Source organism: Plecotus auritus (genome assembly GCF_963455305.1).
Source record: "Plecotus auritus genome assembly, chromosome: 6".
Taxonomy (NCBI): Eukaryota; Metazoa; Chordata; class Mammalia; order Chiroptera; family Vespertilionidae; genus Plecotus; species Plecotus auritus.
Window position 1 is genome coordinate 57,374,383 of NC_137773.1, and position 25,950 is coordinate 57,400,332.

The following is a 25,950-nucleotide window of genomic DNA, read 5'->3' on the forward strand; positions in this document are numbered from 1 at the left end:
TAAGAGTTTAGATTCAACTTTGTTTTCCAGATGGCTTCCCAGTTGTCACGATAACTTCTGTTGAATAATCTACCCTTTCCCCACTGATCTGAAATGCTACTTTATTATACACAAAATTCTCATATAATTTGGATCTATTTCTTGACTTTCTGTTGATTTGACAATCAGTAAACAAATACACAGCCTATTTTAATTACTGTAGCAGTATCAAATGTTTAACAATTTGAGAGAGCTAGTGGCCCTCATTATTTTTCTTTTCCAGAATTTTTCTGGCTGTCCTTTAGAAACTTAGAATCATCAATTAATATTTCTGCTAGGATTGTGTTATATTTATAAATTAATTTAGGGAAAACTGATACCATTAGGAGGTTGAGACCTCTGCTGAATAACATCCATGAATGTGTGTACTCTTGTGTTTGGTTCAAGTCTTTGACCTGCTCCCCACCTTTGTTTGGTGAGCTCCTATAACATTTTAAAGTTTTGCTCATATAAGTCTTCCTTTATTACATTTCCTCCAGGAGTCAGGAATGTATTCCTATCTGGTTAATGCTATCACATGTATGTATTATTTAAAGCAGATGTGATAACAAAAACTGTTAGCTACAGTGCTATATAAAGTGTCATTCATTTTTGTTTTGGTTATGCGCCCTGTTCCTGAAACCTTGGCAAACTCAGGTTTGAAAACATCACTAGAACCAAGGCCACATGACATACTTCTTTTTAACTCCTGTTAAGACATGCTTTTCTCCAAAAATGTTTTCGCATGAATATAGAACTTGTTAGAGTTTTGGAAATCTTTGCTCTATGTCAGTTCATCTTAAATTTTGGGAGTACATAGAATCTAGTGGTATTGTATTACAAACTAACAATTTTTACTGAACTAAAAACACAAAACTTACCTCCCAAATTCATTCCGGCTTGAAGACATTTCTGAAGTCTGCAGGCAGGACAATTCTTCCTTCGAATCTTATCAATGATGCAATCATTTCTTCCGGCACATAAATAGTTATGTTGCCCTGCATAAAATAAAATTTAAAAAAACAATTGTTAAAATAAAGATTATTATACTGATATAAATTACTAACATGCATACTCAGAATGTAAAATTTCCTCTTTCCTTCCTTGAAATCTCCTTTTCAAAGCAGCAGAAGGGAAACAGGATGTATGGGTAATACAGGCACAGGGATAGGCAGCTGAACACAGCTGAGACTTTGGATTACAGATGATCAGATTACCACTACGTTTGTTCATTTCCAGCAGGTCCTCATTCGTATAAGGAGAGCTGCTCTCCCTGCACTGTTTAAATATTTTGATAGCTACATGCAGCTTTCAGGAGATGTGCGAATTACATGCAGGGATCACAACAGCACTGATCTGAATGAAGTCCTGCCACAGCTGTTTAATCTGCCATGCCTACAAACTGTTTACAAATGTGATTTCAACCAGAAAACTTTCAAATTACATAGTAATTATTGCACATGTTTAACTTTCCTTCTGCAGACGAAACTGGAACAAAAACATTCACATGTGGGAATATGTTTAGAGAGTGGCATCTACTGGCAACAGGTAAACTTGTAGCCTAGCTCTATCACTCATTTATTTATTCAAAAAATACCTGCAAAACATCCAGTAGGTACCAGGCACTATTAGGAACACTAGGGATACAATAATTAATAAGACAGCTATCCCTGATCTCATTAACTTTCACTCAATTGTGGAGAGAGAGACGAGAGATGAGGTAATTAGGTAAAATGTACAAATGTACAGTAATACATCCTAGGGGGTAAAAGAAGGGAATGGGCATACAACACAATGCAGGTATGGGAGGACACGGGAGGCTGTTGACATTTTAGAAACAGTGCATGTGGGGGGGAGGCCTCACTAGAAGGTGATTTTAAATGAAAGATCTGAAGGAAATGAAGGTGCTGTGTGGATACACCTGGCAGTGGGAAAAGCAAATGAGGTGGGGGCAGGGGTGGGGTGGCTGCTTGGCATATTTAAGCAACAGCCAAGTGGGAAAGAGGAGAAAGGATGAGTAGAAACAAGAGGAGACAAGGAGAAAGAGCTAAGGGAGTCAGCTCATGTAGGGCCTTCTAGGTCACATTCGACTTGGACGTTTACCCTGAGTGAGACAGGAAGCCACTAGTGTAGAGGGCTCTGAGAAGGGAAATGACCTGATGTGGTTTAAATCTGACAGGATCCTCTGGCTGCTATGTTGAGCACTGACTGCAGTGGGCTAGGGACGGGAGCAGGGGAAGAGGCTGTATTCCAACGGTGGGTCAATGGGGTAGCAGTGACCGTGGTGAGAAGTGGTCAGGGTCTATGCATTTGAAACTCAAAAGCTACTAGGATTTGCTGATGGACTAGAGAAAAAGCGTAGTTACAGAGGCAGTAAGATGCTTGGGCTGAACAATTAAAAAAGTGGAAATGCCACAAGTCAAAACGCAGAAGACAGGAGGAGCATGAGTTTTACAGGTAACTGTCAAGTTTGAGAGGCCCAAGGGTTATCTAAGTACAGGTGTCAAATTGGCAGTGAGATACACAGGTCTGGAGTTAGGAAGAGGTCTGGGCTGGAGATGGAATCAGCTTGTGGCCATTATTTTAAGCCAGGGGTGGGGAACCTCTTTTCTGCCCAAGGCCATGTGGATATGTATCACATCATTCTCGGACCATGCAAAATTATCAGCTTAAAAATTAGCCTGCTGTATTTAGTCAAACATTTAACTAACTCATTCTTAATGCCTTTGCAGGACAGGACCAAATGATTATTTTGTGGGCTTCATATAGCCCACGGGCTGGTCATTCCCCACCCCTGAATAAGCCATGAGATTGGATGAGATCATATGGAGAGTGGGCAAGACTGGGAAGAGAAGGGTCTGAGGACTGAGGCCAGGGTCCCTGCAAACATGGAGACAGGAATCTAGGGAGTGAACAGGCTCGAAAGCACCCCCTTCAGCCTAGTGCCATCACGCTCCCTTGGTTGAGAATTATCCTATATAATAAAGAGGTAATATGCAAATTGACACCACACCCTCGCACAAGATGGCCACCCCCATGTGGTCAAAAGATGGCTGCCACAAGATGGCCGTCAGGGGAGGGCAGTTGGGGGTGACCGGGCCAGCACGGGAGAGCAGTTGGGGGCAACCAGGCTGGAAGGGGAGGGCAGTTGGGGGCAATCAGGGCAGCAGGGGAGCAGTTAGGCATTGATCAGGCTGGTAGGGGAGTGATTGAGGGGTGATCAGGCTGGCAGGCAGAAGTGGTTTGGGGCAATCAGGCAGGCAGGCAGGCAGGAAAGCTGTTGGGAGCCAGCAGTCCCGGATTGTGAGAGGGATGTCTGACTGCCGGTTTAGGCCTGATCCCTTAAACCGGCAGTTGGACATCCCCCGAGGGGTCCCAGATTGGAGAGGGTGCACGCTGAGATGAGAGACAACACCCCCCATGCACGAATTTTGTGCACTGGGCCTCTAGTACTCAATAAAAACAATGTGCATTCCTTAATGCAATTAAAATAATTTAATCCAGAGCACATTCTCAGTAACACGATGACAAATATTAGTAATAATAATAAAATGCTAGCAACAGCATAGGAAAATCTATCAAAGTGAAGAAATGAAACCCCACCATTATAATAATCTAATGACTTATTTAAAAAATGAAGACTCTAAGTGAATATGGTGAGGTGCAGATAATTGCACAAAGGAAATCAAGAGGTAAAAACTATAACTGTGGAATGGCATTAAGTAATTTAATATATGCATGGTTGGAGTCCCAAAAGGAAATGAGAGAACAGGTGAGAAAAAAATATGTGAAGATTTCCAAATGTGAATAAAACCACCACTCGAAAATCCAGAAAGTTTAGCAAATGCCCCAAAAGATAAATACCAAAAGAAAACAACAAACAAAAACTATAAAACAACCCACTATGGCAAACAATAGTGAAATTTCTAAAAAACAAATATTAAAAGACTTAAAAGCAGCCAAAGCAAAAACAAAAAAACATTACATAAAAGGGAACAAGAATAAGAGTAATAACTGATTTAAGCAAATAAAGCTAGAAGACAACATATAATATCTTTAAAGATGGTCAAGTCAGAATAACCAATGAAAACATTTATCAAAATGAAGGTGGAATAAAGACATTTTAGGATAAATAAAGCTAAGAAAACTTGTTGCTAGCAGAATCACATTATAAGAAATGAAAAAGGAAGTTCTTCGTGCAGAAGGAAAATACCAGCTAGAAACTGAGATGTACCAAGGTCCTGCTTGGCATTCTGACCCTGGTTTAAGCTGTCCCTGCCTTTTCCAAAACCCTCTGCTGCTTCTTTGCAAATCCTCAGAGCTCTTTTCCTTGATGTGCATGTGGAGAAGGGACTGAAAGGTATGCTACTGGAGATGAGGCAGGAATGATTTCAGGCAGAGGATCTTTTGTGAGCCTCCTAGGAGCCAGAAGGCCTTGGGTGGGTTTGTGTCTATATGCAACACATTGCATGAACGTGTAAATTCTGTATGTCATACCTGTATTTAACTTATCAGTAACCATGCGTTCCTTCTTTCAGCATTATGCACTAGCAACTATCTGCCAGGCAGTATGCTGCTTGTACCATCTCTACTTCCTCCATTGGCTCACAGACAGATTCTTCATGGTGTCCAGCAGAGTGTCAGAGTGCCCATCGACAGGTACTCAGCACTTCTGTACAAAAGTTTCGTTTTAAATGAATATTATGGAATCTTTCACATCATATCCCATTTACTTTAAGCTTTGATTTCTCTCCATGTTGTGGACAGGTGCACTTTTTTCCTTTGGAGAATCCATTACTGTGCTTGCTACCAGCTAGTTAGAACTTCCTCTAAATTTTTATGAGAGAAACTAATTATAATCAATTTGAAAATTGTAGGACATTTTCATTTTCCCTATAAGTTTTTGATTTATTTAGTTTCCAATTTTATGTACAGATTCTTGAGTACTGGTGTTATTTACACGGTTAAAATAGGTTGTGAGTTTTTGGGCTTAGGGGTGGGGAAGTCACTGGATCACATTCTTAGCCAACCGCATGGACAGGGCAGAAAACGTAAGCAAAGCTCGGATCAGAGGCATCGGATACAGTAATGTTGCACCATTATTTTTACTGGTGCTTTTATTACCGATATTTTATCTTTATTATTATTGGTGCAAAAGATAATGAATTCTGTGGCTTATTTTTAAAAAATATTTTTATTGATTTCAGAGAGAGGAAAGGAGTGGGAGAGAAAAATAGAAACATCAATGATGAGAGAGAATCATTGATGGGTTGTATCCTGCATGCCCCCCTCCCCCGCCCCCTTCACTGGGGATTGAATCCGCAACCCAGGCTTGTGCCTTGACCAGGAATCAAACTGTGACCTCTAGGTCCATGGGTGGATGCTCAACCACTGAGCCAGGCCTTATTTTTCACAGAATGGAAAAACTCCAAAGACTGACCACTTTGCATAGTTGTATCTCTATTCTCATATACAGACACATAGGTCAGTCCTGCATCCCCCACACCATACTCAGAGACATCCTATAGCTGAGGCCGGGCAGTGCTGAAAGTCAGCCCGAGGTTGAGGCAGCACTGAGCACATCTTCCCAATACCTCTTGGTTTGTTTGACCTTAGGAAGGAGTCCTATCCCTGCCTTTCTCCGGCTCCACTAATTTCATATTCAGTGACATATACAGATATGCACACGTCCTTAACTCCACAGCAATGTTCTGCACCCCTAACTCTATCTGGAAAAATCTGCTCTCCTTTTTTATCTCACCTGGGAGCTAAGTCATAAGCATGGCTGATAATGAGGGTAGCCCCCTTTCACCAAGTAAAATACTGAACTTTTCAGGTAAAATTACATATGGAAAGAAACAGGTTCTAGGAGCCCTAAAACTATGATGAACACCTACAAACAACTTTTAGAATCTTTAAAGAAAGGAGCAGGCATTAACCAGGCAGGAGATTGAAGTGATTCTAGACTAATTGGAATGCTTAGAATTCTATGTTTTGACTTACCAAGACACTTTGTGAGCACAGCCCTTTATATATCAGGGGGGAATGGTAGGCTAACTGGAGAGAATAAGAATTGACGTTGGCCCCTGTCCAGCACCCCAGGTCCTTTCCCATCTCCCCAAAGAAACTGCCTGGGGCCTCAGACTGGGCTTCTAGAGGGGACCACTTCTGTCCCGCACGCCACTGATGTTTCCTCCACAGATGGACACCATATTTCATGCTTTCAGGCATCTCCCCACTCTCCCCCCCAACCCCTCCGCCAACCGCCCCCACTCCTACCACTCCCTTTCCTCACAGGGCCTTGCTGAGAAGGTCTGAGGAGAATAAATCTGACGCGATTGCCTCCTTGGTCCCCTCTTCCTGGCAGAGGAGGACTCCCTTGGGGGCAGGCGCAGCCTCCAGTCTTGAGGAGCCTCTACCTGTATCTAATTCTAGAGCTTAGGTAGCAGGCCCCCACCTATTTTGCTCTTATCACTCAGCCATGTCCTTTAACTTAGCTACCCACCCAAAAGTTGATATTTTATCGTCCACCAGCCGCTGCTATGCTTTATTTCTCAGCGTGTTCGGAACCTGGTGGGGAGGTGTGGTGTATTTCACAGGTGCCGTAGAGATGGAGAGAGAGCCCACAGCACCAGAGTCCCTGCCACTCTACAACGGGGACAAATACCAAGCGAGTTCCCAAGTCTGGATCCAGAAACAAGGAACCTGTGGTCCCCTCCGCCCCCCTCCTGGAATATCTCCCCGGTTCCTGATGCCGCACTTCTGCAGCTGTGGGAAGGCAGGGAACCCAGAGGAGGTGGTCGTCACTGTGGGAACAGAGCTGTGATAGTTAAGACTTATTTCAAACTCTGTTCTGTTGTTGTTTTCCTTTTAAAAGCACAAGCTGTCAAGTAATTTCAGAATCTTGTTTTCCTTTAAAACCTTATTTTCATGCTTACCATGTTATGTGACATGTAATTTTATTTTTCACTTTTTTTCCATTTAACCCAAAATCTTTATTTTAATCGCCTTCAGACCATAAAGATGCATGAATATCCTTCTGGCACTTTTTGTCTTTATCCCATGTTTGAACTCTGACATTGCTTTCTGATTTTTCGTGTTGAGGATCCTCCTTCCCATGGGATAAAGAGCACCTTAGAATATAGGGCAAGAATTTGTGCTAGATTCTTGGTAAGTTCATTGGAACTGACTTTACTTGATTGAAATGCATAGGAAGGAATAAGCTTGGTGAGACCGAGCCATTCTCCTGAATCAGATCTAACATAGTGGCCTTTCTGTTCTTTAATTACTCAGCTTGTACGTTTCCCCAAACATACGCAAGGATACTCACATCCAGGGACAAACAGAATAGCCTCTAGGATAAAAACAGAAAACAAACCACAAACTGTACTCTTTGTGAATTGATATTCATTTCTGTTTTCCATCATTAGCAGTATGGAGAGTCCTGTATGTAGAACGAGGGGACACACTGCGTGAGCTCTAAGATGCTGTCCGGTTCTAACATAAATCACAACCCCCTATTATTGGTGGCTATTATTTATCATGTCCACCCACTATCGCTTATTTTTGTAGTAGCTGAGCATGAATATATAAGAGAATTTAACTAAAAGAAAATAGTTGAATGTGTATGATACAGTGCTCAATAATGTGTTATATGCCCAAAGCCATTAGCAAGATGGTTTTTTTGTTGTTACTCTTCATGAAAACATGGGGATTCTGCACTTTAGCAGGAAACCAAACTTTTGGAGAGTCCTCTTCACTTAACTTCCCCTGATGGACACTCAAGAATAACCAGACTTTATGCACAATGTAAGTTTCCCTTCCTCAAAAAATGCACTCATTTTCAGAAAGGCAATGTCACCAAATTGCTCTCCAAATTAACTTGTTTCAATCTCTCATTTTTAAAGATCCATTTGTTGTCCTGCTAGAGGATTTTTTTTTTCTTCAAGCAGTTGACAACTGCCCAGCAACAGCAGCCTGTGTTTGCAGTCACTATTTTGGGCTACATCACATGTCACTTACATAACCTTGTTTAACTGCTCTTGAACCAGTTTGAACAACCTGGGAAACAGATTAGGGCAGTCCCAGCAAATTCCTGCACTGCAGATTCTGATGGGTGATTTTCCCTCCCCCCATCTTATAATGTTGCAGGGTGAGTAAGAGGGTGTCCAACAAGAACTGGTTATTCATTGTCAGAGCAGGCTAAAATAATTAACTTCCTTTGCTCGGTTTGAACCAGTCCAGTCCGCCCGTAATAAACCCATATGAACAGGGCTCCCCTGCTGCTGGGGTTTATGAGTGAGCCTGGATTAACATGCTTTCAAGTGCCAGGGGGGGAAACTCACTGGAGAAGTAAGTATAGGTTGCCTTTGCCACCTTGAAACACAGATCTTTTGTAGTTCCGTATTCAGGATTCTAAGATTTTAATTTTTCCCGTGTGGTATTTCAAGAGTTCTTCCCATGTGGGTAAGCACAAAGTTCCCAGATAAACATTCTTTTCACTGGGAAAGGTGTTCGTCTTTTATTTAAGAAAATATGTAACTTCTAATTATCATGACTTAAGCTTTAGGTGCTCTGCATATTTCAGTGAAAGATAATAAAAGAAAATATTATATAACAAAAGCCAAGTGCTTGCTGTAAGCTTTTAACCTTGAGAAACATTGATTAGGATGTGAATAAGAAAAGACAAGCAAGTTATCAGCAAGGAACAAGGAACATTTTTTCAGGAGGAGTGACTCGCGTCCCACACACATTCAATAGTAGGAATTTAACAGAGTTGCACTTCGCTATGCAAAAACATCTGTTATCTAGATAAACTAATAAGTTATTCAGGGCAGTGGGTAGGGAAGTAACATTTGTTGAATTCCTGTTATGTGACAGGTGTTTTACCAATCACAGTATTTAATCTTTCATTTAAAAATCCGATGGGGGTGGACCACATAAGATAGGCCATATTATACCCGTTTTGTCAATAAAGGCACATGCAGGTTCCATTATGTGGCCAGCACGGCTGGGATGCGTACTTGGAGTGGTTTCATTTCAGCACCTACTCTTTCTATGGCTCCACACACATTTAAAAAGTCTCCTTAAGAATCTTTGCAGTAAAACATTTAGGCTACTGAGTTAACTTCGACCCTGAAATATCACTAACCACAGTGACACATGGAAGAGGAAACTGCATGAAATGAGGCAAACCTACAAGCTAAGCCTCAGCTGAAATAAGCACCGGATGGCAGACTCACATACCCCTTAAGCCACCACTTTCTGCCCGATCCGAAATGTACTTACTTCTACACCCCAGACCTCGAAGCAGACGTGTGCACAGCCCTGCGGAATTGACAATGTCTGTGTGTTGGGTCCTTAATGATCACAATTCATTCATTTTTGCCCAACCAGAAAATCCACCAAGATCTCAAGAGAAGAAATGAGGCACAGACAGACACAGGGTCTCTTGTTCAGCCACTGGCCCCACACTGTGTATTACGAGTTGAAGGTCTCCACACAGCTCAGTGGGCCGTATGTGCCACCTCAGGCACAGCCTGGTGTCTAAGCCTAGATAAGAGCTGCACCGCTGCCAGAGGACGACTGCATCATACACGTCTAGCGACAATCTGCATTTCTGCTGGAAAAATACTGTGAAACCATTTGATACTAGAGGCCCAGTGCATGAAATTAGCGTGTGGGTACAGTCCCTAGGCCTGGCCTGCGATCAAGGCCATCTTCCCCAGCTGCCCACAGCCGGCCCCGTTCCCCAACGCCACCCACCCCCTGTTCCCATTTGCTATCGGGTGATCGGTGCCTGACGGCCAGGGGAAGAGACTGAGAAATCAGCTGTTCCCACCCGCTCGCCAGCCCTGGCCCCGCAGCGGGTGGCCATCAGACAATTGGAACCTGCTGGCCAGGGAAAGGAACCAAGAGGGGGTCAGTGTGCCTCATAGTGACTGGTCCAGTGGTCATTCTGGTCGTTCTGCCCTTAGGGTCAATTTGCATATTATCCTTTTATTATATAGGATGAGGACTTTTGCTCACACACACACACACACACACACACACACACACACACACACGAAATTAGACTAGCTTGGGTACTATTAAAAAGATTCTCTCTCCTTCCCTGATCCTCTAGCCACCCAGTTCCCCTCCCCAAAGGCAACTACTGTTGTCAGTGTCCCTGTATCTGGGACACTTGTTTTTCTTTAACTACAGTAAATACATTCTGTTTGTTAAGTTCGGCCCTATCAATGCAATCTGTCTGTTCTTTTACTAATTCAACAAATAATCATTAAGTGGCTACTACATGCCAGTTACTGTGATCAGCACAAGAGCTGAGACATGAATGAGACCGATTCCTATCCTTCATGGCCCTGCATGGTCTAGTGTGGCAGACAGGGGTCTATGCAGCTCGAATCCCGGGTCAGGAACAGCACAAGGGGCAGCCTGAGGTGTGAACACGGGAGAGGATCAGACCGCCTCGCATTCAGAAAAATCTTCCTAGAAGAAACAATCTCCGGCCAGCTTCTTGAGGAGTGGTTGTTGATGGAAAGGGAGTCCGAGGAGTTTTCTTACTAGAGAAAGAACAGACTACAGAAGGAATGTTGTCAAAGGGTATCATCTATTTAGAGATGCGTGAGCTCGGTGCGTGCGCCTGGAGCACAGGCAGTGTATGTGGAGGCAGCACAAGTAAGACTGTGAGGACCTGCTATGCCATGCTCCGTAGCCTGGACATGAGTGTTAGGTAAAGGGGAAGCCAGTCCAGGGCCGACTGGTGTTCCAGGAAGTTCACTCTGGCAGCTCAGCAGAAGGTATCTTGGAATCATGCTCAGAACTCAGATGACTCTTTCTGAAGCAGGTGGTTAGGAGGGACAACTTCCCATCAATCAACCTCCTTTCTGCTACTCCCTAGTCCCAAATGTGTTTTTCCCATATCTTAATTGCTTCATCATCCACTCATTAACCAGGTGACAACAGCTAAAACCACTCATTTCTTTCTGGTCCTCCTTGGCCATATTTCACACCTTTTCGATTTTATAACAAAGTTGTTGACTTCTGCCTCTTGGGCCCCATCAGTGCTTCAAAGAAGCAGATGATGGATATGCTTGAGATAAAAATGGCAGCCTTGGAGTTACCTACTGAGCTTGCCAAAGCAGAGTAAGTATTTTCTTTTTTAACATTCTAAATAGGCCAGTCCCCTTTGTCCAATTATTCCCAACAGAAATGACTCACAATATTAGAATGTTTGAACCAACATTCTTGTACTCATGAGGGAAAAGTGGTACAAGATGTAAGTCTGTGTACACTAGAACTTGGAGTTGAAGATTGGAATCAGATGAGAGAGGGAGGAGGAGAGAGGAACTGTGGGAAATCATTGTATGAAGTAAGACAAGCTGTCAGCTGAGAATGAGAAGGGAGGGGTGGATGAGGGACCAGATCATAAGTTGTCCAGAGCAGCCCTGGGAATGTGACACAGCATGACATGGAAGTGCAGGGGACTGACGTGTGTTAAGTACAGACTATGCTATAAGCTACTAGGCTGGGAAAGTTATATTATGATCATATTTAACATTTGTGACGACCTCTTTGAGAGGTACTATTACCATCCTGGTCTGGCCAAGGAAATGAGCAGCTGTCCATGGTGCTTCCCACAGCCAGTGGTGACGCAAAAATTTGAACCCAGGTCTCACAAAAGCCCACGCTCACTTGGCAAGTCACTCCGAAGCCATCTTGCAATCCCAACATGCACATAAAGATCTCATTCCAGCTTTCTAAGCAAGCTTTGTAATTACACATTTTAACCTTGTACATTTGACCATTTGGCTACTAGTGAATTGCTTAAAATCAAAGCATTTCCCATTTAGAAAATAGCTTAGCCCTTATTTACAGCTGAAACTCAGCACAAGGAAAGTTCCAATGTAGTTCACAATGTCCTAATGGGCTTTGGGCAGGACACATGTGGGTTCCACCCAGACGCGGTCACTTACCAGCTCTGTAAAGCTGAGCAAGCCATTTAACCTTGTATCTTCTCATCCATAAAGTTAGGGTAAAAAAATGATCTCACAGGGGATTATGAAGAATAAAAGCAGTGGTCTGTTTAAAAAGCCTAGCACGGTGCCTGGAACACAGCAGGAGTTCCACCAACCTTCTGCTCTTCCCCAGAAACAGAGCCCTGTGCCTGGAGCAGCCCACCTGGTTCCCACCTGGTCTCACCACTGCCTCACTGGGCCCGCTGGGCTTAGCCAGCCTCATGAAGCTTTAGTGGCCCCATCTGTAAACGGGGCAGTGATGGCACCTCTCCCTTAGGGCAGTGTTTGGCCCTGCCCCGCCCAATCTTGACTTTGAACAGGAAGGATCTTGTCGCTGTTCCAAATCTTGGATCCCTGTGTAACTCACTTTTCAGCTAATTGTGCTTGTATTTCAGGTTTGCTTTCTCTAAACTGGGCTTATGCCTCATTCCCGTGTCCCATTGCCTGTATTGCAGCTTGCATAGTATCCCCCATTCTTATACGACCAAATTCCTCACACCCTGGCTCACAAGACTGGGGCTCTGACACCTGCCTTTCTCGAGAGCCCACGTGTCTCCTCCTGCACCAAACACTCTCATGATGTCCTGCCCAGATTACATGGGCTTCTCACTCTGCCTTCTGGATTGTACCTTCTGCTGGCACCTGTGTCCATGGTCCAGTTCTTGACCCACCTTGGGGACCAGGGCTGGTTTCCTATCCCAGGCCTTTCCAGTTGGTCCCATCATTGCATTCATTAATTTCCAAAGACATATTTTCTTTCTCCAAATCCTGACACTATTTCTCTTACACAAAAGCGCTAAGACGCATATAGAAATAAATAATAACATCGAGTTTATTTGCAACTATACTATGCTTTTTTTTTCTCTCTCAAAACCAAGAGCTGGTCATGAGAAACATACAAAAACTGCTTTACTTGATCATTAAGAAAATATATAGATTTACAAACGGATTGCCTATCATTGCAGTCATCTGTAAAGGAGAGAGACACACACATTCTTTCCAGTGTCTGTGTAACTGGAACATGCCAGCTGACTTTTCGTTCATTCGGAGAATCTAAGCAGGCCTGTGGTGGTTCCTCCCAGCCCTCATCTGTCTGGGCCCTTCTCTGCTCCTCCAGGTCTCCCACCTTCAGGTCGCATCTAAAGGCTAGAAGTTCCTAGAATGTTCCAGCCCTTCCCTATTCCTACTCCACAATCCATGATGCCTCCTGATTTTGCTCAAAGCTGCACAATGTTATCCTCTTGGACAAGAGTTTCCCTACTGGGCCCCAGAACACAAAGTCAGCAAAGCCAGCTCCTCTGTTCTGTACCCTCCTCTCCGTGGAGGAGAGTCTGGAGGCTCAACTTCAAGAGGATGGTCCCTTTTCGCTAACAGAAAATGGAGGTGGGCAGACGGAAGTCTGCCTTGGTGTGATGCCTTGCTAACTCTGAAATTTTAATATCCTCTCCAGTGGGGTATGGACCCAAGCCCCGAGCATTACAGCAAGGTACTCTGCTTCCTCATTTGTCAGTGTTTCTATGCAAACTTCTAACAGGGAAAAAGAACTGCAGCTTGAGGCAGGGCTGGCCTTGGTTTTGGTCCCCCATCTCGGTTGCTTTCCCAGGCACCTGTCTGACAGTGCTCTTACTGGTCCCCACCCTGTATCCCTGTAATCCACGGTTTAAGCTCCACAAATCATGGGCATAGTTCCAACATGCCAACTGTTTACCTGGATTCTCATTTTTATGCCCTGGTCCATCTGTTACATGGTCTCTGAGGCCTCATGCCAACCACTTGCCTGGACTGAGGTTGGGGATTACTATGCCCCTTTGACTCTTGACCTTATTCCAATTTGTCCTAAGACATGTCATAAGTATGGTACTGTACCATGAAAATGAAGAAACCCTGAGATATAACAGTGCAAAGCAATCACAATGTGGATTTTAAGCCTTTTCTATCCACAAGTACTGATAAATTATTACTTTCATATGTTGAGCTTTTTCATATATAGGTTCCTCTGTAAATCACTAACTTGTTGGTCATCCTGGTGAAGTCACAGCCTTTCCAAATCCCTTTTCTTAACGATAAAATGCAGAGATGGGGTTGGATCATCTCTATTGTGTCTCTCTCTCTATCTCTTTGTTTCTATGGTCTTGAGAGGAACAGTGAAGGAAAAGATATAAAGTCACCACTAGAAAGACTAGGCAGTAAATAGGGCAATGCAGACTTACCCTGTCTCCTGTGTAAGTACACGGTGCAACTGGCACAGCCATTCTAAGAGCAAACTGCTAAAGACAGGAGAGCAAGCTGTAATCACTGTCCTTAACCAACGAAGAGTCTTGGAATTGAAAATTAAGAGAATTAAAGAGCGGTCACTATGGCCTTTGATGAGAAAAGTAGTCAAAGATAAGGAATATTACTTTTTTGAAAATACTTCTATGCAAAGTACCCTAGGAGATAAAAACCCAAGAAAAGAAAGATTGTGTACATATGTGTATAGATATGTATTCATACACATATTTTAAATAACTGCAACAGTGTTGAAAGTTAGCAAGCAATCAGATTACTATCAAAGTTATGTTCTCAAAACAAATCTAGAATTGTTCATTAGGTGTTTCAAGATTAAAAAAAAAAAAGCAGAATTGAAAGTTTCACTCCCCTTTTTCCTTGTTCACTGCAGGCCTAGAAGTTTTTAAGGAGGTCATTTGTGTATTTGTCTTTATGCTGCAATTATAAAATTGACTAAATGTGGTGGGCAAAATCTAGAAGCAACATTTTAAGCCCCCAAACCCTGAGATTATTACACTTGATAAGCTGTGGCTTCACTGGGAGAATATTAAAGAGGTGCTCTGTGGTTAACACCTTAGATCAAGTTACATGAGATAATGTGCCTGTAGGAAGCAGGAGGATGATAAACAAACTGCAGCTTGTAGGCCAAAAATAGCCTAGTTTTTCCCAGCTCTGAATTCCATCTGTCAAAAGGAGGTGGATGGCATTCACCAGATAGTAGCAGTGCACAGATAACTGAACGGATCCAATCTTCTGGGGGACTTCGTTTTGTTATTCATAATAACAACTGACCATCAATTAATGAAATTGTTTATATTATGAAGGCTTGGCCCTTATCATCAGCCTATGCTTCCTCCCTTCTAGAGACTAAAATCAGAGCGCTTTCACACCCTCTCTACATGTCTGAGGCCCCTCTCTAAAACCCTGACTAAATATCAACTTTCCTGAAACTTTCACTGACCTTGAACGATAGATCTCCTGTGTCTGAAACATCCAGCCTACATTGGCTGAGAACTGTTACGAGCTGGGCCCCATAGCACTATTATCTCAATTAAGATGTGCAAGAACACCATATGCTATTACAATTACTCCCACACTATTGCCCTGGCAAATTCTTACCAGCAATTATCGCTTCCTGCCCTTTGTAAGGCAGGGTGTCTGGATGTCATTTCTTCCTATCTATATCAGAACACCTGCAAGGCAGGGAGCAGGTCTTATGCATCCATAGAGCCCCATGCTGCGTAGGACACGGCAAGTGTTAAACATCTGACGGTAGGGCAGTTACACCCTTCCTCTCAGGAGTAAGAACTACAGTGTCCCAGTTAGCAAGAGCCTAGGGCCTGGGGCAGGAACGCCTTGGTCTCAGAGGATGCACCAGCCTGTGCTGTGAGCTGCCACTTCCTCCCACGGCTCTCAGGGCCCAGGTTGGCAGAGCAGTAGGAGTTAATGTTTAAAACCTTCCCTCCAGAGAGTCATCAGTCATCCTATCACTATAGAGTAATGCAAATATATGCAGGGGGGGGGGGGGCAAGAAAAGACCTAACAATGAGTGAGTTCATTTGAATAAAATGAACATTTAAATAAAAAATACATTTTGACTATTTTTAGTCATGTGCAACAAGAGAATTAAGTCTCATTGAATCATAGTTTAATCCTGTGATACAAAATGATTTGTGATAAAAACAAACATATTTTCTAACTGCCTAGTTTCAGACTCAGTCCCTTTATAAAACCTGCTGTGTGACGGTATGTGTTGAATGAGCCTACAATGGGGTGTAAGAAAAGTATTTGCTTATAGGAGTTCACAAAACTATACACAATGGTGATAAAAAGTGCTAAGTGCATTTTAAGGTATAAAATGCTAGGATGGCTATTTTAAAAAAGGTAAGAGATAAATGTTGACCAGAATGTGCAGAAAAGGGAACCCTCATGCACTGTTGGTGGGAATATAAACTGCTATGGCTACTATGGAAAACAGTACAGTGGTTCCTCAAGAAATTAAAAATACTACTACTAAATGATCCAGAAATCCTGCTTCTAGGCATATATCCAAAGGAAACGATATTATCTCCAAGAGATATCTGTACTCCCATGTTCACTGCAGCAATATTTACAAGCCAATGTGTGGCAACACCCTAAGTATCTGTCAACAGATGAATGGATAAGCAAATGTGATACATGTATGCATATATCAGCTACCTTGTCACACACACAGAGTAATATTATTCAGCTTCACAATGCCTGCCATTTGTGATAGTTTGGATGAACCCAGAGGGCATTATGCTAAGTAAAATAAGCCAGACAGGGAAAGACAAATACTACATGGTAATCACTTAAATATGAAATGACAACATCAAAAAAAGTTGAATCATAGAAACAGAGAGAAGGATGGTGGTTTTTAGGGGCTGGGTGGTGAGGGAAACAAGGCGAAGCTGGGGCAAGGGTACAAACTTGCAGTTACAATATGAATAAGGTCCGAGGATCTAATGGTGGCTATAGCTGACACTACTGTATTGTACAATGCTAGGAGAGCAGAACTAAAGAAAAACAAAAATAAAAAGGGGTGATGGATGTGTTAATTTGATTGTGGGGATCCTTTCACAATGTATACATATATTAAATCATCAGGTTGTATATTTTAAATATACTAGAATTTTTGTCAATTATATTTCATTAATGTTGACAAATGTTATGAGGAGAAAATTAATGGGGGAAAGAAGGGAGACAGCAAGTGATCACGGAGGCTTGAGGAAGAGGTCATCTTTCACCTGGGCCTTAAAGGAGAAATGCAATTTCTACAAGCTGAGAAGGAAGAGGGAAGGACATTGATGGTTTCTGTCAGCCAAGGCCGTCCCTCCCTAGTCACAGCTGCCTCAACAATGCCCCACAGTACACGCAGTGCCTTCTGCATAGGACTCACGACAAATCACTTAAGTAAGTGTACAGTAAACTCCAATGAAGTCATGGAATTAATCTGAAAATCAATATAATACAGATATCAAAAATATTAATAAAGATAATTATTGCCCAAACCAAGGAAAAGTAGAAATCATTAGACTTGATTCTAATGCCCAAGGAATGCGGAACACAAGGTGAGAGAAACTGACCCCTAAAACTTATAGAACTCTTCTGTAGGTTTGGATTTACATGATAACTTACTAAAGAGAACCAGCTTTCCATTTTAATATTTAATATTTATAGTACTCTGAACTCAATAAATTTATCCCATATGAAATTAAAGCTGAGCATTTTTATGCAACGAAGGATATGGTTTTTCACACGTACTCAGCCTTTAAGTCAATACAATCTAATAGCTTAAGGAAAAAAGACATTAGATTTCAGAGAGCCATTCTGCCTAAAAACACTCTAAATTATTTAAATTGAATTCTGATTAAAGCTAAAATAAAATCTTATTCAATAGGGCATGCAAGGTTCTTAGAACTGTTGCAAATGAGATCTTTGTAATCTCATTCTGTTTCATCCAGTAAAGCCATATAATGAATATGTCATGATGCTGCAGTCCCGATCGCTGTCTGTGGAATACTTTGCAACTTGCCCTTGAACTCTAGAAAGACATGGGAAATGGTGCAAACCATTCTCCTTGATGTCTGACTACTAGGTACTACCTGGAATCATTGAATTGAAATTTCTATTTCTTACAGAGGAAAATAGAGGGTTTCTTGTATGTGTACTTTAGAAAATTATATAATTTTACAGCTGGAGGGAAATAGTTCCTTCCTACCTAGGATTTAACCCAAGGTCACAGAGATAACAGAGAGATGCTAGACTAAAAAATCAGGAGACCTGGATTTGAAATCAAACTTGTCCACAATGCTCCTCAACTTAACAAAGGGGTTACATTCCAATAAACCCACTGTAAGTTGAAAATATCATATAGGTACAGCATAAGGGATATAATAAAAATAATATTATAATGCCAATGTATGGTGCCAGGTAGGTACTGGAAATATTGGGGGAAATACTTTGTAAAGTATATGATTGTCTAGCTAGTATGCTATATACCTGAAACTAATAAAAATAATATTGAATATAAACTGTAATTAAACAAAAATAAATTAAAAATATCATTAAGTTGAAAATGCATTTACTACACTTAACCTACTGAACATCATAGCTTAGCCAAGGCTACCTAAAACATGCTCACAACACGTACATTAGCCCATAGTTGGGCAAAACCATCTTGGTGCTGTTACCCATTATCACAAGAGGTAAATATGTTAGCCTGGGGAAAAGATCAAAATTCAAAATTTGAAGTATGGTTTCTACTGAATACACATTACTTTTGCACCATCATAAAATCAGCCACTAGCTGAAGTCACTCGCTGTGTGAATTGGAGCAAGTTACTTGACTGCTTCTGGGTCAGTTTCTTCATCTGTACAATTGTAAAAATATACACTACCTTGCTAAATTACTGTAAAGAACAGAAAAAAGACATATTTAAGGTGCCAAGTACAATGCTTAGCAGAATGGGTATGCAAGCAGCTCAGCTTTAATATGGATAGTAAAGCTGAGTGTTGAGTCAAGCAAGATCTTCTGCATGTCAACACATCTTATTGTCTTGGTTGTTTTTATTTGCTCTATTGTAAAAAGTATACAGAAAAATTATTCTACAATAATTTGGGTAGTTGTTTTAAACCCTAGAAACAAAACAAAACAGAAAGATTTCCCAAATCATAGTCTCTAGGTCTAAAAAGGAACGCCTTAGGCTCTGTGAGCATAATTTAGCATTTCAGGTAGATAACTGAAAGTGACCATAATGAAGGAACCAGGGAAGAGAAGACTCTACTGAAGAGCTACCTGGGCCCCATCTAGAAAGGGTGAGGCCCACTGAACTGCAGGAGGCTGGGGTGGGAGATAATGGAGTGAAGCCACGGGAGACAGCAAACAGGCCCTGGCTCTGGGAGAGAGCAGCTGCTCCAGCTGCTGGTTGGGGCTTGCCAACTGCTGGCATCAGGCATGTGGGGCGGAGGTGCTGCCAGATCCTCCGCTGCTGAGGGAGAGGCTGGGCATCCATGTTTTACAGGAAATTCGATTTTTGAATGCTGGCAACTAATTCACCCTCCCCCCAAACAAAACACCTCAACAAGCTGGATTGCAATCGGGAAAATCAGTCTAAGACCCTTCAAAAGACAAGGGCACCCAAGGTGTGGGGGCTGGAGCCACATCCAGCCTTCAACATCTCATGGGGGATTGGAGCGAGGAGCGAACTCCTCACCAAGCATGGCTGGGCAGGAACTTGGCCTTCTATATTTGGACTTTTTATTTTTATGCCTACAAATTCACAACAAATCCTGGAAACTGGCACCAGGGTAGATAATAGGAACCTGGTTCAGGGTATGAGAGTGCAAAATGGGGCGCTAGAATCCAGGCATGCCCCTGAATTTTGTTACCCTCATGTCCTTGGGATTCAGTACTATACGCCTCCGGTGTTTCATAGAGTATCGGGAAAAACATTCAAATCGACTGAGTTCTCTGGAAAACCATTCCAGTTCACTAAGCTGCAAATGTTATTAAATGCCCTTGAGGCGTTTAGCCGAGAACTGCTGTGTGCTGGTGGTGACTGTGCCCTGCAAGCTGATGGACGCTGACCCGGGCCTTCCTTCTGCAAAGCAAATGCTTCGGATAAACAATACAAAAAGGTGGAGTAATTTATTAACTCTAGTCCCAGCAATGCCACACGTGACTGAAGATGTGCATTTGTAGCATCGGGATTAAAACAGCTATTGGATCTGTGCTTCCTTTGACATATCTTGGAAAATAACACTGGGCATCAGAAAAACTTCTAAGAATGTCAAGGCGAAAAGGCTTCCTCATTCTTTGGCCCATTTGAGAAAGGGTACGATTAACCTGCTGGGCTCTGAGCTCTGTAAGGATGTAGCGCAGAGCTAGATAAACTTTCTGTAAAGGGACCAAATTATAAATATTTTAGGTTTTACAGGACAGTTTCTGTTACAACTACTCAACTGTTTCATTGTAGTGTGAGAGCAACCACAGAAGATATGTAAGCGGATGTGCATGGCTGTGTTCCAATAAAACCTGACATACTCTCCTAGGCCAGGTAGCTCAGTTGGTTAGGGCATTGTTCTGATATGTCGAGGTTCCAGTTTCAATCCCTGGTCAGGGCACATATAGGAATCAATCAATGGATACATAAGTAAGTGGAACAACAAATCAATGTATCTCTCTCTCCCCCTTCCTCTTTCTTTCTAAAAATCAATAAAAACTTTATAGATTCTGAACTGTGAATTTTGTATATTTTTTAAGTATCACAAAATATTATTTATCTGTTGATCCACCCTACCTTCTATCCCTCACCTCCCTCCCATTTCATTCTTGGCTCACAGACCATATAAAAACATTCAGTAGGCTGGATCCGGCCCCTGATGTATAGAAATAGTCAAATAAGAGGAAATAGTATTTATTTTCTGGTCAATTACCATAAACCAAGACTGCTAAGAATTTTACTGGATCACTTCATTTAACTATGACAACGACTCTGAGGAATATTCTTATTATGTCCATTTTACAAATAAGAACACTGAGACTTGGAACAGTCAAGTAACTTGTTGCCTAAGTGTGTACAGACAGAAAGTGATTAACCAGGATTAGAACCCAATCACACTGGCTGTGGACTCCATGCTACAAACTGGGGGCCACATATGCACATAGTGGTTCTCGACCCTGGCTGGGCATCAGACCCTTATGAGAGAGTTTTAAAAAATACAGGAACCCGAATCCTCCAATTTACTAAATCAGAATCATTGGGCATGGGACTCAAGCATCTTCATGTTAAAAGAATCCCCCTCCCCGCCCCGCCACAGATATTTCTGGAGTATGATAAGGGCCTATGTCTAGACCCCGGCTTTGTGGGTCTGAGTATTACCGAACATGGTCCTTCTGATAAAGGGCTTGTACATCTTGAAGGTAGATCCTCCTGCTATTTGGACCTGTTACTTAGTTCATGTTCACAATCATAGGCAAGTTCTTTAAAGGAATCAGGCTCACCAGAAGCTAAGTCCCAGATGGTGCCTAGAGTCTTATTACCAAAGCCATATTTGTGAAAAATACACCACAGAACTGAAAACGAGTCAGAGCTGAACTAAAACTGGGTGCCTAAATCATATCAAGAGCAAAAAGTGATAAGATGGCTAGAAAAGACAATACAAATCACATAAGCACTTTAAATAATATATTTAAACAGAATAAGCCCAGATAAACCAATCTGATTGGGGGCAAAGCATTTATTTGCATGACTGCAATGGGTTCCCGTGGTCAGAATTCCCTTGGATAGCTCTGGGAAGTATTTAAGTTTCTAGCTCAGGAAAAACCCTCACCATATGAAACTTTGTGATCTCCCTGGTTAGATCAAATTCAATGGAAACCACACCGGAAGGCAATCTGCCCAGGAAATGTGCTTCTACTTCAGAACAAAAATACAGAAAGCTCCTGGGAGATGCACAGGAAAAAGCTCGCAGGGCCCACAGAGTACCTGGTACTTCACACCTGAGATGTTCAACCCAGGGACAGGGCTAGTCATTTCTTCCTGAACTTGCTCTTGTCAAAGGCCATTCATGCAATAGGTTATTAGGAGCCTGCTTGAATGATGTTTCGGTCCCCCAAAGTCCTTTCAGTGCAGATCCACTCTCCTACGATAATTTTACTCTTCCGGTGGAGTTTCTGCCTCTGTCCATCTTTTCTTTCGGATGACCCATGTCGATATGCTTGCTACTATCTCTGCTGACACTTCCTTTTGCTCACTTACATGTCTCAGACACCACATGTGGACCCAGGGGCCTGGCCTAAGGTTTTTCACCCTCTCACTGGAATTGAGTATTTGCTGCCTGTAGAGTACTCAAGAAGCTTAGAGCTATACAGAGAGAAGTCAGACATGGAACAGAACCATACATCTAAAGGGGCAGACAGAGACAGAGTCCACTGTAATGGACTGCGGCCCTAGAAATGAACATTGGTTGCCACTAGCACGAAACTGCAATAACAGCACCTTTGAATATAAAGGACAGAGAAAAAAAACCAAACTCTTAAAACCAGGGCAATTCCCCTGCAGCTACATGCCTTTATTTGCTGGGGGCTTTACTCATTCAGATAAATAGTTTTTTTTGTCTTGTTTTAATTTTCTAAGGAGTAGCATGTAACCTCAACAGAATGGTACAAAAGAAAGTTACCAACATTTGATCTTAACTTCTTCAGACACTAAAAGCTCAGTGTCTGGAGTGTAAGGCTATGGATTTGAAATAAGCTTAAGTACACAAACAAGGGTAAAAATCGAAGTTACCATTACTGGGTGCTTTGTTGGTGAGAAAAATGGAAATAAGAGAATATTTTAGTAATAGTGCATGGGCATCATTATATATAGATACTAGAGGCCCGGTGCACGAAATTTGTGCACGGGTGGGGTCCCTAGGCCTGGCTGATGATCAGGACCTATTGGGGCCATCTCACCCAGTCCTGATCGGGGCCAGGTTGGCCGGAGCCTGCAGGCTGCCAGACGGGGCCTGCTGGCTGCCAGACAGGGCCCGCCGGATGGGGCGATGGACTGGGGGAGATTGGCTGGCCATAGGAGGTTGGCTGTGGGAGCGCACTGACCACCAGGAGGCAGCTCCTGCATTGAGCCTCTTCCCCCTGGTAGTCAGTGCACGTCATAGCGACTGGTCGACTGGTCATTCCAGTGGTTCTGGTCATTCTGTCATAATGGTTGCTTAGGATTTTATATATATAAATGAACATATATAAATTATTATATATAAAAGTTATACAAATAATATAGACAAATTATATATATATACATTTCACACATATAAAATTAATATGTATAAATATAAACTACATATATTAATTATAGATGTAAACAGAATAGCAAAAACAAAACGATACTTTGAGAACTTGGTCCAAGGGAATCCTCAAGCACAAAAAGGATTCTAGTTGAATAGTCCATCACACAAATGGCGCACGATTCTTCAGAATCATAGGAAATGCTGTTTTAAGGGCATTAAAAGGCTACAGAATTAACCACAGATTTTCTCACAGGTAACAAGGGTTCAGTATTAGGATTGTGGTTTCATTGTTTTGTTTAATATTTTAGTGTATTTCCCTTGTCCTATTTTTCAAGCACATACTTTGACAACACAAAAATATGTTTTCCTCACCCACTTTAATTGTACAATTAATGATGATTAATTTATAGACTTGTGCAACCATTAGCACAATCCAGTGTTAGGACATTCTTATCCCCAAAAAGGTTCACAATTTGGGTCAATAATGGAGGGTCTCTGGGGTGATGTTTCCCTTATGCCATGCTATGCTCTTCACCTACCTCCGGGACATTGTCTTCAGAAGACAGTGGCTTAGGGGTTTGAAAGGTAAATTGTAAGCCTTTACTATTATGTAGACCTACCAATACTTTTTTTTTTTTTTTCAAATACACCTGTGAAATCTCAACAAGATTTTCAGACAGAGTAGTAGTGCTATAAAGTCATACGGGCCATAGAGTAATTCTTTCTCAATCTATAATTTGCAGACATCTGGAGTGTAAAGGGGCCTTCTATTTATTTTTAAGTAACAATATGCCAAAAAAATATTACAAATGAAAAAGAAAGTTGATGATAAAAACTGGAAGAAGAAATGGTAAAGTAGATAAGCTCTTCAAAACAAACTGATGAAAGTTTGTTTTTTTTTTTACTTACCTATTACTCTATTTATTGAGACTAGAAATGAACAAAACCTCTAATAACTACATGACTTAATGGTAAAATATATCTCTATTATATTGTAAAGTCAGTTTTAGAAATAAGGACTACAATCTTCATACTCTAATATGGATTAGTTATAGCAATCTAACTTATAGATGTGTGTTGTGTATTAAATAAGTTATTATGTAAAGAGCTGGAACTATGCCTAGCAATCACTAAGCTTACTTACTCAGTCACTAATAAGTGTTAGCTTTTATGATTGTTATTTATATGAAAGAAAACTCAATAATACTAAATAGAAATGTTGTTTGTTGGTTTAGTCTATGCAACACCATCATCATATTTTCTTCAAATTAAATGAAACATCATTGGAATTAGAATATATCTTATGAAGAGCCATAAAATGCCATCTAAAATGATTAATTTTTGGTTATTTGCAATTAAAGAAAATGGGGAATACATGAATAATTAAAATTCCCCGATAGATTCTTATTTCTTAGGAGGGGGCCATGCGCTAAATGCACAAAAGCCTGTTGATTTAACTGTTGAGCCCAAAGTCCACTTTGGCATACAATGTCTGCCAGAAAGAAATTCACCCTGGTCACCCAATGCTATTAGGAAGCTGGACAAATTCATATTTTCTTCAACAGCAACCCTGCTCTCTGGTGAGTGGCAATAATTCTTGGATATTTTAAAAGATAATAGTTGGAAGAGAAGCAATGCACCTTGTAGTATATGTACACAGATTAACTACTGAATGCTTAAAATTTTTCAGTATTTTTTTTCTCATTACAAATGGTAGCATTTAAAAAATTAACCAAATATACTAAAGCGACACAATTTAAAATGCAGGTTATACATTCTGTTTGATTGATATCCCTTATTTAATTCAGAAACTTTATAGCTGGGCATTTGAATTGTTCACTAGGAAGGAGCAGGGAAGGTAGACGTTGGCCATTTATTTTATAGATCATGTACTGTGTGCCTACCAGCTTCTTGGATGCTATGGGAATACAAAGATAAAGCTTTCAGATAACGCTTGTGTGGTTCAGAGCTCATGAAGTACACAGGGTGTGACAAGATCTATATATCTAAAAATGTGTGGGAGGGGAAGACAACGAAGGGGAGGGAAAGGAGAAAAACGTGTGGTAAAGATAATATGGGTGGTTGGGTAAAAGGGCACAAATAATGTGAACCACAATTCTTTAGAAATGCTTTAGAAATGGTATTAAAAGGGTGATAGAAATTGAGTAGCTGAAGAAATAAAAAGTATTCTGGTTCCAGTCCCACTTTTCAAACTTACCATCCACTCTGCCCCACAAAGACACGCTCTTCAGCAACAGGGAGCTATGCATTAAGCTCCCAATATTACTTAGGTCCCCTTCAAACCTCTGGGTGTACTCCCCCTTCCCTGCTTCTGTCACCCTTTTCATTCTTCAAGACTCAGTTTAAGATCCATAGGGAAGCACCCATTTGGTCCTCAGTAAGTTACATGTATTGTTAATATTGTTTTCACACATGTTCTAATTCTCCAACTAGACTATAAACTGCTTGAGCACATGGACTGTGTATCATACAAATATGTGTACCCCCACAGTGCCTGTTAAGACTTTCAATAAATATTTGGTAGTTCATTAAGGTAGAATCCTATTTAAGAGCCAACGAAGTCAGACTGCTATTGAGCTATGATAAGCTCTTACTAAAAAAAGGCACAAAGAAGCAAGCATGGGAGAAACACAAGCTGCACAATAGTAGTATGGGAAGTTCAGGGACTCTGCCAAGAGATAGAGAATAAACGCCCGAATAGACAGGAGAAGGGAGAGCAAATATATTTTGAAGGAAGAATTACTAAGGCTTGGAGACTGATTTTGCATAAAGAACAAAGGCAAGAGATCAATCCAAATGACTGTAAGGT

At 41.5% G+C, this 25,950-nt stretch overlaps 1 protein-coding gene across 5 annotated transcripts in view; it reads right to left on the reverse strand.

The window, feature by feature from the left end:
- Window positions 1-25,950, reverse strand: part of NR3C2 (nuclear receptor subfamily 3 group C member 2) — a 304,628-nt gene that overhangs the window by 82,000 nt on the left and 196,678 nt on the right. For all 5 annotated transcript variants that reach the window (XM_080671882.1, XM_080671883.1, XM_080671881.1 and 2 more), the window contains one exon: window positions 900-1,016. In XM_080671882.1, the coding sequence (XP_080528008.1) occupies window positions 900-1,016 (117 nt within the window). The remainder of the gene's footprint in view (window positions 1-899; window positions 1,017-25,950) is intronic.